Raw genomic sequence first — 16,606 nt, 5'->3', positions numbered from 1 at the left:
TTTTTGCAAATGTTCATTATCTAGTCACAAGGCCACTCGCCCATTTAAGGGGAGGAATGTGAATCTCTCAAAAACAATTTCTCTTTATACAACAGTTAGTTCTGACCAAGTCACTTGATTGGGTAACAGGGCATTCCATGAGTGCTGATATGGAGTATAACAGAACTGGGTCTTTTAACAGCACATGTATCACTTTACAGGTGTTTCTAATCACTGTCAATGAGCCTACATTCATGATGGTAAGCTAGCCTGGCTAGCCTGAACCAGAAAAATCTCACCAGATCAAGTTAATTTGCTCTGCAGATAAGGTCTGGTCTCCATCCCATACAAAAGCATTTTTGAATGAGACCGACCAATCATAACAGTTTATCTAACAGGAGGCGGGATAAATACGATGACGGTGCAGAGGAACGCTGTAGAGGCATACCAACAACAACAAAGATGGCTGCCGCTGATGTAGAACGGTCTGTTGATTCCCCTATGACTGTATTAAGCATATATTTAGTATTAAACAAACGTGTGTATTTAGTTTATTTTCACTAAAAGAAGAAAAGAGGACTGCACTTAAAGCTTTCGTTGAGGAGAAAGATGTATTGTTTTCGTGGCTCAGTGCTGCGTCACCTGTTTCATAGCTATGATTGGTTGAGGGCCTATCCAATTGAGTCCAGAGGCCTTTTGCTCTGCGCCGATTAGTGACGCCCTTTAGAAATGGAAAGTGAACGGAGTGGTTCCAGACTAGTTGCAGTTTGCCATTCTTCTGGTGATGCCATGGTAACTAAGCTGCTAACGCATCAGAATCACACACGCCTCCTCAGCCAAACCCACCGACTCTAACTCCACTGGCTGTGTAATACAGGCCCTCGGCCTCGTACCTACCGCAGACTCCCAGCAGGCTGACACTCAGTATAACAGCACTCTGACGGGCCCTTCACTGTGACATCATGAGACACATTCTGAAGCCTCCCAGTTGGGTTCCACTTATTCACTATCTGAACAGTTTACTATTTTATGTTTTTTTTATCCATTGTGTTTCTTATAATAATGTAGATAATTGTGTATCATGATAGTCTCAACTTTTCAGTCTCAAATTGTAACGTCATGTTGATTCATGTTGTTATTGTTTATTTGTTTGTTTTGGTTTACTACTGTATCTTAGAGATTTTGTATGTTTGTAATGGAACAATCAGCTCAAATCCAAACAGGAACCATAGAATCACTTACTCTTCATGACGTCCATGTTGTAGAAGGCGGCCGCGTAGCCGGGCTCCTCCAGGGGCCGTGTGGGGGCCCCATGGGCCCCTGACAGGCGGAAGGCGGCCTGGGCGCCGGAGGCCATGCCCCCCATGCCACCGGCCGCCGTCGACAGCTTAGAGCGGCACTTGAGTGCGGACCAGTAGGAGGGGTAGACCAGGTTCATGAGCTCGTCCACACTGGAAGCCGAGCGCAGCCTCTGCTCCATGTCGGACTCCGGGGGGGGTTCCTGTGGGGGGGACAATCATCATCTCTGGATCCTCACGCTCTCAAATCCCCTCAACCCAATGAGGGTTTGCACTTTGAACAAAGCCAATAGGGTTTTAACACAGAATTCAATCGCAGGACCCTTTGAAATACGTTGTACGGGGACTCAAGAATGTTATAGTGCCTTGAAATCCTCATCAAATCAACGTAAGCCAGGCTAATCAAAACCTTGTTTAGCCACGTCACGCATGTAAAAGCTGCATCATTCTAAAGCACGACAATGTCTCCCTGTAATGACAGTTCAAGATTAATTAACGACCAAAACACCCGTAGTACCAACCACACTGCTATGCTGCTCCACTCCTAAAGTATTGTGGTCATTGAGATGAACAAGCTCTGTAGCTGCAGTGAAACACTATAAATAAGTTTGAACATAATATTATGGCTGCATTGCACACATTTTGTTGCATTATTGTATTATAACAATGAATCAATGTAATGCTTATATGTTCTGTAGATAATTCTAAGTTATTATATTCAATATGTATTTAGTCACTGCTTCCAGTAAAGCCTCTCTCCCTATGAACAGTTTAGACCCTTTTTCAATGCTTCTTAAAGATATTCTTGTAACAACACAACAACTCGTAGTAATGTATTATCAAAATCAATGTATGAAATGTACTTTCAGTTGCCAATGCCAGAAATATTATCGCATATCGTCACTAGGTAACCAAAGGCTCAGAAAGGCCAGCAAAGACATGGAGACTAAATACTGGAATGAACAACTGTAGCAGATATTATATCTCTCGCTAGAAGACCCTCCCTCTCTCCTGTCTATCGCCACTAAACCCATGGAACTGAACCCGATAACCCTCTATTAGAAGACCCACCTTCTCTCCTGTCTATTACATTAATCCCATGGAACTGAACCGGATATCTCTCTCTAGAAGACCCTCCCTTTCTCCTGTCCATCACCAATAAACCCATGGAACTGAACCGGATAACGCTCTTTAAGAAGACCCTCCCTCTCTCCTGCCTATCACCACTAAACCCATGGAACAGAACCAGATATCACTCCCTCCGCAGTATGCCAGGAAGTCCGGCCCTCTCTCACCAATATCAGACAGGGTGAGCACCCCATGTTGAGCACCCCATGTTGATAACCCTGTTCAGGTGTTCTGTCCAGGTGAGAACACCGTGGAACGAGGTAAGATAGCAGCATGTCCAAATAAATCACCTTACTGGAGTAGTAACTTCAGATTGGCTCGAATAAAAAAATCTTTAAATTCTGATTGCCATGAGTCATCATTAGTGCTGACGGACACTACTGGCTAACAATCTAATGAAGGCTACTGCAGGCTTATAACTGATCTGCTCTGCAGGAGCTACCTCTGCTATTAAAACATGCAGAACAACATATACCTGCTTCAAACGAGATGCTTAAGGTATATAAATGTATATCGTTTATTGGGATATGAAGCAATTGTCTAATAAAGTATGGTCTTTGAACAGTCAAATCAACAACCAATCATATCACCTGAGTATCGTTTGTGTGTGTGTGTGTGTGTACACAAACACGCACGCACCAACACTCAAACACATGCACCCACACCCCTGCAGACAAACACACACATACACACACAGACATTCACACACATATACCACCACCAAACCCATACCACCACTCAAACACACGCACACACTTGCACGCACAAGCAAACATATACAAATACTAACACACACATCCAAACACACGCACACCCAAACACACACACATACAGACATACACACAAACACCCGCACTCCAAATCACACACACACACACACACACACATTCCCTGGGCAGATGAAGTGTGAAAACAGAAGCCTGTTCTCAGTAAGTTGATCTGGAACACACATGTGCTCTCACAACATAGGCTTACACACACACACACACACACACACATGCACACACACACACACACACACACAAACTCTGCCACTGAATACCAGACTGAAGGACAATAACTAAAGAGTAGAAAGCTGGTCTATTAGACTGGGGCATCAAATAGGACACAAGCAAGCATCAGAGTTTACAGAAACACACAGATTGACAAATAAGCACATGCATGCACAAACAAACACACACATATACAAACATACACATGTGCGCGCACACACACACACACACTTGTAGGTAGCTAAGCCAATATAGTGAAAGACAAAATGACAAACAAACTCACATGCACCTATGCAAACAGACAGACACACCGCACACAAGCACATACTGAATACTGTGAAAAGACAAAAAAGTACAAACAAAATGCTCAGTCAACAATTCACCAAATTGTTTATAATACAGACACACCAAATAACTCCTACTAGAAACAATGTCTCTGTGTTTTTGTGTGTGTGTCACAGCATCACAATGTCTGTATTACCAATTGGTCTCATAGATTCACGTGTGTGTGTGTGTGTGTGTGTGTGTGTGTGTGTGTGTGTGTGTGTGTGTGTGTGTGTGTGTGTGTGTGTGTGTGTGTGTGTGTGTGTGCGTGTGTGTGTGTGTGTGTGTGTGTGTGTGGGCTGCAACACTCCTTACAGGACACATGTATCACAATGTCTGTACTACCTATTTGTCTCTTGGATTCACGTGGGAAAAAAGTGGTTCTACAATTCACAGTTCCACTCAAAGGAGTCCGAACCAAAACAATTGACAAAGGGCCGCCGGCATACATCTACAGTGTCTGCCTTAATACAAACGCTGGTCTGCTTTTGTTCTTCGCCTCACAAACAATTGGCCAGGCCAAGTTATTTTTGCAGGAAGTGAGCCAGCCTGTTACCCCTCGTGGGACACGGGCCCAACTTCCCCAGTCCCCTGAACGCGGCTGTGTGTCCATGCATGGGGTGGACTGCTGTGATGGGGGTCCTGAAAGAATCAATCAGGGCCACTTTCAGTTTCCCCACCAAAGTAACCTTGATTGTCTGCAGCAATGCAGACATCCTCAATCAAAATCCACCGCTTTGATTTCGGACGCATCCAACAGAAGTCCAACATTGACCCGGTGTAACACGTTATGGCAATGCTGTTTGTTAAATAGACCAAGCAAAAGACCTGGGTACAAAAGATATGAAACATAATCACATGGAGATCTCCACACCACAACAAGGTACAATAGCAGAAGAAACGAGTGTCCTTGTTCCAAATCCATCCAATATTAGGACTGCAACCTATGGAAATATCTTTCAGAAAAATATGTATTCTTCTGTTTGTGTTCCAAGAAGTGGGTACCATCACTTGCCAAAGCACCAAAGTATGTGCAGTTCCAGGTATTTCTTTGCAATGATTTTTCAAGATGTTCGATCATTTATTTGGAATAAAATCCTATCTAGTTAAGTTTCAAGTTGTATATACACTAGGCTAATATTGTGAGTTTGAAAGATATCAATGGAATACATCAATGACGCAGCAAATATTCATTATACACATCATACATCATACTCAGTGCAAACTTGCAATATTATTTGATCACCAAAAAAGATTTGTAGACAGGAAAATATTAGTCCTTGCAGTGGGAAGGTGGCTAAAGCAAAGTAAGGCCATGGCCACACTGGTCTAGATGAACCTGGTACAATGTAGTAGTGTAGACAAAATGGTCAAACTGAGAAAATAAGACATTTTCAAAGTATCCAGAATAGTGTGTTCAGAGACTGTGGGATCCAGAAGCTGCTGAAACACTCCCCTGTCCTGGAATTCTCATTCCCTTCTGTCTGTATGTCTGTACAACTCACAGCGCGTTTCTCTTTGTGTTCTGCATCTGGAATTGCACTCAATCCCATCTCAGATAGTCATGGCCACAAATATACTGATGCTGTGTCTCGGAGTCTTGGTGGGTTTGGTCACGGCTGCCAGAGGCACCACGGTTCCTTTAGGCTCCGCACGCATCTCACAGTCTGCTGTGAGAGGGACCAGATGAAGGAGGGATTGCTTGTCATCATAGTAAGCTAGGATCATTCATTATCTGAAGTATCTCCAAATAACTGAACAGGGCAACGAAACTGATTCACTTCACAGATTCGTTGATATGCTGTCAATAAAATAGTAGTTCTGAACAGCAGTTTAAATTCAAATGAGTATATACATTTTTTGATAACTTGTGCTCAACATGTTTGCATACACACACACACACACACACACACACACATGCACACACAAACACAGAGACACACACAAAAACACACAAACACATGCACACACAAACACAAATAGGCACACATGCATGCACACAACTGAAATTGCATCATCAGTCAATTACCTACTCAACCAGATACACTGCAGTCACACCTTTACCTCTTTAGACCCAAAGCCACATTAACCTCAAGTCAGTGCACTGCCTGACAGACACAACGCGTCCTCCCTGACAGACGGACACAACGTGTCCTCCCTGACTTATGCCTTGTTCACACTACTTGCGTCCGTCGACGGATGACCGAGGGCGTGTCTGACGTATAGGGGCTAGTCTTTGTAGACGCATACTGCAGCCAATCAAATCGCTTTCCGCTACAAAGCCGATGTGTGGATATAAATACAAAAGACGACACAAACAACAGGTGACTAAAAACAATCCTATCATTCCACATTTCTTTAAAAAAATGTAACGACCAGATTTTTCCTGCTTCTTCCTGCCCCTGACCCTCAATGCATTTCGCAAGCGCCCCATGGAAAGTCAATGAGATCCGTCAACGGACAGAGGTAGTGTGAGGGCTTGTTCACACTAACTCCGTCCGTCGACGGATCTCATTGACTTTGCATGGGGCGCTCGCGGAATGCATTGAGGGTCCGTCCATCCATTCGGCTCCGTGGCCTGCGTCAAAAAGTTGAGAAATGTTCAACTTTTCAGGCAGCAGTGGATCCGTCGGCCAATCAGATCCAGGTTATGCAAATACGCTCCATGCATTACCTGGATCCATTTTGCAATAACAAGCAGGAAGAGGCAGGAAAAATCCGGCCGTTATATTTTTTTAAAGAAATGTGGAATGAGAGGATTGTTTTTAGTCACCTGTTGTTTGTGTCATCTTTTGTATTTATGTCCACACATCGGCTTTGTAGCGGGAAGCGATATGATTGGCTGCAGTATGCGTTTACAGAGACTAGTCCCCTATACGTCAGACACGCCCTCGGCCATCCGTCAACGCATTTAATGTGAACAAGGCAACAGACGGACACAACGCGTCCTCCCTGACTGACGGACACAACGTGTCTTCCCTGACTCACAGCACCAGCAGGCTCCGCCCCCAAAGCCTTGAACTATACATCTAAGAAGTCAACAACCTAAAGTGTGTACATGGGTTCCTCTCTCTCTCTCTCTCTCTCTCTCTCTCTCTCTCTCTCGGTCTCACTCTCTCAGAATAAGCTTTTTATGTCACGATTTTACAACAAACTGTAATTCATCTTAAGAACTATACAATTGCTTTAAAAGAAAACCTCCACTAGAAAACAATCTGTCCGTAAGGCAATTACACCTCTGTGAGTAATATTTTCCCTTTCTGAGTTCTCTGTTGGAGTGGACGATCATGCGTGTATACTGGAGAAGGAAAGCGAGTCAAACACAGAGCAGCAGGTTAAACGCTGACCGCAAAATGCTCTTCATAGCAGATGGTAGAAAGCTTGTGGGAAGGAGAGAGCAAGAGCTTGAGAGAGAGAGAGAGAGAGAGTGAGTAAGAGAGAGAGCGAGAGAGAGAGAAATAGGTTGACATAGCTTGTCGCACTGATTTATTGCAGTCATTAATAGGCAGTAGGGATAGAATCAATCTGTATCCTTATCCAACATTATATTAGGCATATTTTATTATATTTACTTCTTACTATCTACAATAAGCTTCCCCAGACTCTGTTTGAGAAACGATGATATCAAGGTAACACAAATAATAGTGAAATAGTTCAAATCGTTCATTTGAAGACCTGCATTTTCTTCACTTCACTAGAATAATTTCTCTCAGGTTCAGTTTGGTCTGTGGGTCAACATCAGAAGTCAACATCTGCAGAAAACCACACACATTTAAACATGTTTGTCTTTGTTTGCACTTCCATGCAGTCTTTTAAAGGTAGCATGCAGCTAAGCGGTTTACATTGCTGCTCTGTTATGAACTGTTTAGGCCTGTTGCGTAAAAACGATGTCTTCAACCTCTTAACACTTGTAATACAGTCCGTGAAATACTTGTGTTTACGTTCTAAAACACGTTATTGTGTCATTTGTTTTGCGCTGGTCCCTTGGAATGCACACACCAATGAGATCATCCCCATGAGTCTGAGTGTGTGTGTGTGCATGTGCGTGTGTGTGTGTGCGTGTGTGTGTGCGTGTGTGTGTGTGTGTGTGTGTGTGTGTGTGTGTGTGTGTGTGTGTGTGCGGGCATGCTTAGATGTTTGTGCTTCAGTGGTCAAGGCTAGCCAGGCAGACATTTAAGCAAACATACAACTCCATTAAATCTTTAACTCTTCTGCACACACACACACACACACACATACACACACACACACACACACACAAACAGACACACACAAACACACACATACACACACACACACACACTTAAATGAAAAAGCCTTTCTATTCTTTATAGGACCACCTACTTGGAGATGTTTTTGGTGAACCTTGATGACTTGTAGATAGACAACACTGAGTTTGGATCGAATTGCAACACATAAACAAACACAATTTCATGAATAGTTCTGGAGAACAAAAAACAGAACCGAAAATCTGATGGACCCAACAGATTGACAAGCACGGTGATCTACTGGCTCCCATTGCCAAACCTGAGCAGACAGAAAGCTATGTTTCACTTCATCAGCCCTCAGTCATTGTTTTTTATAAAGACACTACAGTTCTGCCACAATTTTATTCAGCATGAATGAAGAGCTTTTAGAAAACATGAAAACATCTGAAAACATAAACAGGGCTGTGCTTGAGTAAGAACTCTGTGAGACGCCTGAGGTCATTCCTCCCTTTGTCGACTGGTCTTTATTCATATTTAAGGGATGTCCTTACCTCAAGTCCTTAGTTTCTATATTTAATAACAAATATTAGGTATGCAGGAATTATGATGCATTGTTTTGAATACACGTTCCCAACGTCAACGAGCGGACCTAGTTGTTTTGAAGGCACTTTCTTTTGGTTCGCAAACAACATTCAGCAGTATTTTCCACCAATTTACCAGTATGGAAAGTTGGTAACACTTTATAATAAGGTGCCATAATAAATAGCAAACTAGTCACTACCTAACCCTTTGTTAATATTTGTTAATTGTTACTAAAATATCTATTTGGCACAAGTTAATAGCTTTTTATCACTAAGCACAGAGTGTCGCTGGTTAGGGTTAGGGTAAGGGTTGTGTGTTATGGTTAGGGCCGTGTGTTATGGTTAGGGTTAGGGTTAGGGCCGTGTGTTAGGGTTAGGGTTAGGGTCGTGTGTTAGGGCTGGGTTAGGGTTATGCAAACAACTAATATTTAATTAATTATGAAAATACTATTAACTTGTGCCAAATATATATTTTAGTAACAATTAACAAATATTAACAGAGGGTTAGGTAATGACTAGTTTGCTATTTATTATGGCACCTTATTATAAAGTGTTGCCGGAAATCTGTTCAATATCCAATACATTGCTAACTTTAAAAAACACTTGACACCTGAGGAGACTGTAATAACATGAACCCTGAGAAACTGTTATAACATGACACCTGAGGAGAGGGTTATAACATGACACCTGGGGAGACTGTTATAACATGACACCTGAGAAAACTGGAATAACACGACACCTGAGGAGACTGTATAACATGACACCTGGGGAAACTGTTATAAAATGACACCTAATGAGACTATAATAAAATGACACCTGATGAGACTATAATAAAATGTCACTGATGAGACTGTAACATGACACCTGAGGAGACTAATAACATCATACATTGGAGACTGAGATAATATGACACCTGAGGAAACTGTGCTTACATAACACCTGAGGAGACTGTAATAACACGACACCTGGGAGATTTTTATAACATGAGACTTGAGGAAACTGTAATAATGTGACACCTGGGGAGACCTTAAAAACATGACACCTGAGAGACTGTAATAAGATGATACTTGGGGCGACTATAATGACATGACACCTGAGGAGACTGTTATAAAATTACACCTGAGGAGACAATAATAACATGACACCTGGGGAAGCTTTAATAACATGACACCTGAGGAGACTGTATAACATGACACCTGGGTAGACTGTATAACATGACACCTGAGGAGACTATCATAACATGACACCTGGGAGACTGTAATGACATGACACCTGAGGAGACTGTAATAACATGACACCTGATGAGACTGTATAACATTACACCTGGGGAGACTGTTATAAAATGACACCAGATGATAATTCTATAATAACATGAACCTGAGTAGACTGTAATAAAATGACATCTGAGGAGACTAATAAAATGACAGCTGAGGAGACTGTAATAACATGACAGCTGAGGAGACTGTAATAACATGACACCTGGGAAGACTGTCATAACATGACACCTGAGGAGACTGTAATAACATGACACCTGTGAGAATTAATAACATGACACCTTGGAAGACTGTAATAACATGACACTTAGGGAGACTGTTATAACATGACACCTAAGGAGACTGTAATAACATGACACCTGAGCAGACTTTAATAACATGACACCTGGGAGACTGTAATAACATGACACCTGTGGAGACCTTAGTACATGACACCTGGGAGACTGTTATAACATGACACATGAGGAGACTGTAATAACGTGACACATAGGGAGACTGTAATAACATGACACCTGAGGAGACTGTAATAACATCTCACCTGAGGAGACTGTAATAACATGACACCTTGGAGACTGTCATAACATGACTCATGGGGAGACTGTAATAACATGAACCTGAGTAGACTGTAATAACATGACATTTGAGGAGACTGTAATAACATGACAGCTGAGGAGACTGTAATAACATGACACCTGAGGGGACTGTAATAACATGACACCTGTGGAGACTGTTATAACATGACACCTGGGGAGACCTTAATAAAATGACACCTGAGGAGACTGTAATAACATGACACCTGGGAGACTGTAATATCATGACACCTGAGGAGACTGTAATAACATGACACCTGTGAGATTTAATGACATGACACCTGAGGAGACTAATAACATGACACCTGAGGAGACTGTATAACAAGACACCTGGGAGACTGTAATAACATGACACCTGAGGAGACTGTAATAACATGAAACCTGGGAAGACTGTAATAACATGACGCTTGGGGAGACTGTTATAACATGACACCTGAGGAGACTGTAATAACATGACACCTGAGAAGACTGTAATGACATGACACCTGTGGATACCTTAATAACATGACACCTGAGGAGACTGTAATAGCATGACACCTGGGAGACTGTTATAACATAACACCTGGGAGACTGTAATAACATCACACCTGAGGCGACTGTAATAACATGACATCTGAGGACACTGTAATCACATGACACCTGAGGAGACTGTAATAACATGACACCTTAGGAGATTGTTATAACATGACACTTGGGGGACTGTAATAAAAAATAAACCTGAGGCGACTGTAATAACATGACACCTGTGATATGTAATAACATGACACCTGAGGAGACTGTAATAATCTGACACCTGAGGAGTCTGTAATAACATGACATCTGAGGAGACTGTAATAACATGACACCTGAGGAGACTGTAATTACATGACACCTGAGGAGACTGTTATAACATGACACTTGGGGGACTGTAATAATAAGAAAGAAACCTGAGGAGACTGTAATAACATGACACCTGGGGAGACTGTAATATAATGAAACCTGAGGAGACTGTAGTAATATGACATCTGGGGAGACTGTAAGACGTAAAAGTAGATAGAAAGAGTTAAATTACTGTAGATAAGCAAATGTTTAGTAACATGTTATAAGTAAAATAACGTCAAGCAGTTAACAAGACTGCAGAAATACGAAGTCCCTTTCAAAATAGTGAAAGGGACTAATGCTATGGCATTGGCGTGCACTGGTCCACAGGACTCAGATGTGATAAATATATCTATATATATTAATCTAAGAATATCACAACATAGTCACAACAAGGTAGAAGTCCCAACCATGTACCTAGGCAACAGTGATGCGTTTTAATGCTGCAGCCATGGGGGACAGTACTGCCAAAAATTATTATTAGTAGAATTCACTTTCATTTTTTACTCAGAAATGAAATTGAGCATTTTGAACAGCACTTAGATAATGCGGCCAGTGAAGTAACATTATTCATAGTTCCCCAATCACAGACCTCTGTCCCATTGCCTGACTTCATCAAGGAACAAGAGAAAATGCTTCTATTCTGCTCCCTGCTCCTTTGTGCACTTCAAATCCTCCCCAAAATCCTTAGTCCATATACATCATGCCACGTTTGATACAGAATTCCCCTTGAACTCAAATCCCAGCTGCATTTTGCCTCTGCATTTAGTTTTTTCCGCAATGAACATAAAATGAGACACATTTTATTATTGATGTCATAGGTTAAACCAGATTGAGAGAGATAAATGCATAAAACCACGATGGGATTGCTACACAAAACAGAGCGGGAGCCCAGGAGGTGACATATGAGACCTTAAGCGCACGGGCACTTAAGTAAGTCGCATGCGCGCTCCAAATAAATTGCGCGCTTAAGTAAATTGCACGCGCCCTTTAGTAATTCACACGAGCGGTTTTAGTAAATCGTGCGCTTTCAGTAAGTCGCACACGTGCTTAAGTCAAGCCTGCTATTTTTAAATGATTTTTTTTCTCTGTTATTTTTCTTTTTAATCTAGTTAGTCTTTAATGTTGTATTTATCTTTTAATGTGCATTGTAGCACTTTGAAGATTTAAAGATTTAAATAGTAATTATAGTATTTGACAACACACAAGTCGTATTACATGTGTGTGTTATGCTATGTGTGTTGTGGCATCACAATTTTTTGTATAAGCTTCGGAAAACCCTATTTTCCGATAATTTGGGTTATCCTTTAGAGTCCTTTGAATAGTACCCAGACAATGTACATCCTCTGAAAGTGCTTTCATCGGGTCAGATTCTATTCTAACCTTATATAAAGGATCCCTACAGAAAATAAAACAAGTCTCTTTACCTTTCGGTTAATCTGGCACTAAGACCCAAATGATCAGAACTAGGGTCCTGGTTGAAAAATCCCAAAGCTTTCCTTTAACATCTTATAGTATGTGTTCAAAATCAAACACATACTATTAGATTCGTACAAAGTTTCTCTGCACTAGTTCAAAAAAATGTTCCTGGAAGTAATCCCCTCATAACATTTCTGATAACTTTACAATGATTGTGTTGCTAATTTTCCAATAACACACTGGGAAATATTGAAACACAGTTTTGCAGTGTTTCAACATTAAAGGGCACAGTCTCCCAAATGTCTGTTTAAAAGAGTGCAGAAATCCCAAAGAGATTGTCTCCAAATGAGGCTACAAAAAAGCCATAGCCTCTAGGTAAAACAATGGCATTAACCCTTTAGCCTCTAGTTAAAACCTAACCTTAACAACCACAGAAAACATGACCTTAACTTTACCAATGCTCACCTGACCTCTTTTGACCCTGACACTATATAAAAAAGGTCAGCATTTCACGTTGTTTCCAAACTGCAATGGGTGATGCTAGAGAATGACCCAACGGGCCATTGATGAACCACTGTTACGCACGGTCTGATGCTCCAATCTTTTGCATGAGCATTTAAGGAGAACCTCTGGCCTCCACCAAGGCCCTCGTGTTTAGAACTTTTTCTTAGGTGAGCACACAATCTACGAGGGGTCTGGACTTGTCGTTAGAGTCATGAAGCCTGTGGTTCGCCAAAGCTATTGTTTCCTATTCCTGGCTTTGACACATGATAATTAACAAAAACAACATAAACTAGTTCTACATATAATTATTATGAAATTGATATCAGGCCTACTGTTTTGCAGTCAAAATTGCAGTCAGACTTATGTAATTGTATTAGTTGATATCCATAATACAACAATAAACATTTTGCAAATAGTTTTAAATATAACTGCAAGCAGCATTAACTGGTGTCCAGTACACAGCTGTGCCTGAAGTTGGAAACATTTAGAATTGAATCACTTGAAATTAAACAGTCATAATCAAAACTGGAACATTCTGCCATCTTCCTCAGTATGAGAAAGTTCCCCTATGAGGCCAAAGCACCCCTGTTACTGGAATTGCTCCAATATTGATGGTGGTTCTGTTGCGTGCAATCTCTCAGTCCAGATTGCTGGACGTAGCCGTATGTAGACCAGGCCATTACCGCCGCCTGGCCCAAGGTTTGCTCCGTTCCAACCACACCATGTGTGTTCAGAGATAGTGTGTTGACTGCTGGAAGTTTTAGGCCATCACTTAGAAGTAGACCATAGAATTAAGGATGATGGCTCTATTGCTGAAAGGAGTGGACCATTGTAGACCATGGACTCAAGGATAGGGCCTTCATTGTGGGAAGTAAACCATTGCTTAGTATTAAACCATAGAGAAGCAGTTTCCTCAGATCATATGAGGGACCCGGTGGGATCGAGTAACGTACCAACACTGGGAGATCAGGACATGTTTTACAAGTGGGCGTGTTCTCCACACTTAGTTGTTTTTTCAACTACATTGTTTTGTTTTAATGGCAAAAATGGGGTCGGTGTTTGTACCTGGAGGGATTGAAACAATTCTTGACCTTCAGGCGATCAGTCATTTTTTCAGGAGTAGGCTCTTTCTACACACTTATGTTTGGAGCATGACAGACTATAGGATGTGGCAGAATAATAATATTTTTTAACTAAAAATTAATTAATTAGATAACAATGTTATTTCAACCTGAATGATAAAGGACACTGGGATAATCTCAAACATTGACCGGTATAGGTCAAGGTATAGAGTGGAATCAAACTACAAACCTCTGGAATAAACACCGTGCTCAAACCAATAAGCAGCTGGGCGGTGAGAAAGATCAGGGGATAATCAGAACATGATTGAGGAGTGTAATTTCCTCCATGTCGTTGCGGAATGATTATAATAAAACAATAAGGCAATAACAATAAGTGCCATGCACCTTCGGGGTTTGAATCCTAATACAGTAAGCATAGGCATAGGGCTTTGTATGTTGCTAGGATATAGAACAAGTGAGGGATCCGTCAGAATGCAGACACGGGTTATGGTGATCAAGCCTTCTGTTTTAAGAGTGTGGCGATACAGCTCTTGGCTGGTTGACTAATATATCAACAAGAATGACTGTAGCGTGTCTGGGTTTATATGAGGTGTGTGTGTGTGTGTGTGTGTGAGTCTGAGTGTGAGAGTGAGTGTGTGTGTGTGAGTGAGTGACTGACTGACTGACTGACTGACTGACTGACTGACTGACTGACTGACTGGCTGACTGTGTGTGTGTTTGTGTGTGTGGCTTAAGCATAAACTGTACCAGAGTTCTTCAGGATGCTGTTCTCTGTGAGTTGGCCCAAACTGTCTTACAGCCTACCCTCAGGACAACTCTCCTATTTGAAGCAGGCATTATTCATATTTTAGGTTGTATTAATAATAATTACAGCTCAAAATACATGGACACACGTATTGCTTTGCAATTTTTTAAATAAACTCTGCATTAGCAACATTCATTATATTGTCCCTCTCCTTCACCTTAGCAAGTGCTCAAATACCATTACTGTCACTATTGATTTTCCAAAAGGAGGACTTCAAGCTCTGCACTCTAAAATAGTTGTTCCTTTGAGCCATTTTTTGTATTTCTATTGCATATGTACAATGTCATCTGACAACCAGGGCTGATGTTCTATCTACACCGTGGTCTCTGAATGCAGTGGTCTGTGCGTGTTCACCATGTTTCTTAGGTGTTTAAGGTGTAAGTGAAACTCCTTTTTTCAGCTCCAATTCAAACAAGATGAGATTTATGGGCCGAGAGCTTTAGGAAGAAGGGAGGAGGTGTTCCAGCCATGGTTTACGGCCAAGGGCAACCCTGTATTTCTTATTTTAGCTAGTACAAGGCGTTGAGTATTAGCGTTTTAAAGAGCGATGTTGTTTATGAAATATACTACACATCGTGGTGTTTTACTACAAGTGTCTGAGAATCTTAACCTTTCCTTGGATGCAGTAAACAACATCCACTGAGACGGAGCTCCACACATCAACACACACACTGTTATTAGCATGGCCTCTCATCGTCTTAAGGGTATGCTAATTTTAAAGTGCTTTCTTCAAGGTAGTTCTACATACCGAGAAGAAAGCAACTTAAAATCTGAATTATTTTTTGGATTGTTTTGCTTTTATTTTTGTAACAGTGACAAAAGGGCATTGACTCAAATTGTGAAGATCATAAAAAACATACTAGCATGTTTAAAACAAAATGAGACAATTTATGGTTTGCTGACTGTAAATCACATTTAAATGGCTAGGGAGCCATGTATGAATAACCATATCCAGGAGTCATTTTCCACCTGTCCTCATCTGTCTCCACTTTGTGGCTCTATTGGGCTCTCTTTTTCACACACAAAAACCAACCCATACACAAACATAGCCATTACCTATTCTGTATATAGCATGTTATATAGAATAGGGCATTTTCAAGTAAAGAATGGTGGGGGCATCGAAAGGACAATGGAAAGACAAGAACGCACAAGAAAGTGTGTGTGTGTGTGTGTGTGTGTGTGTGTGTGTGTGTGTGTGTGTGTGTGTGTGTGTGTTGCAGTGGCCAGGGCAAATGCATAATCCCTTCCACCTGGTTTCTAATCTTAGATTAGAGGTGACCAGCTCACACACTGATCTACACAGTGCAGTGAGTTAAAACACAGATGGCCAGACATCATTCCTAACAGATTATATTATTATATGTGAATCACTTCATCTAATCACCTAAAAAGCAGTTTTTAGGTGATCAGATAAGATAAACAGTCCCGGTTTAAAAGACATCCTCAGCAGTGTCTTGTGATTGGTTCGTCGCTCTATCTGACAGTGTCTTACGTCAGACGGACGTCCCCTTTCCGTGTCTCTCCCTGCAATGTGACTGCTTTCATTCACGTCACAGCCGTACAG

The 16,606-nt window shown here is 41.4% G+C and overlaps 1 protein-coding gene across 1 annotated transcript in view; it reads right to left on the bottom strand.

The window, feature by feature from the left end:
- The window catches only part of vegfc (vascular endothelial growth factor c), a 65,087-nt gene that overhangs the window by 29,976 nt on the left and 18,505 nt on the right, over positions 1-16,606 (bottom strand). Inside the window, exon 2 of the mRNA XM_079758589.1 lies at positions 1,222-1,480. Coding sequence (XP_079614715.1) covers positions 1,222-1,480 — 259 coding nt within the window. The remainder of the gene's footprint in view (positions 1-1,221; positions 1,481-16,606) is intronic.

Source organism: Pollachius pollachius, assembly GCF_949987615.1.
Source record: "Pollachius pollachius genome assembly, chromosome: 2".
In the NCBI taxonomy this organism is placed as follows: Eukaryota; Metazoa; Chordata; class Actinopteri; order Gadiformes; family Gadidae; genus Pollachius; species Pollachius pollachius.
Note: the sequence above shows the minus strand (reverse complement) of the source record. Positions and strands in the feature narration are given on the sequence as shown.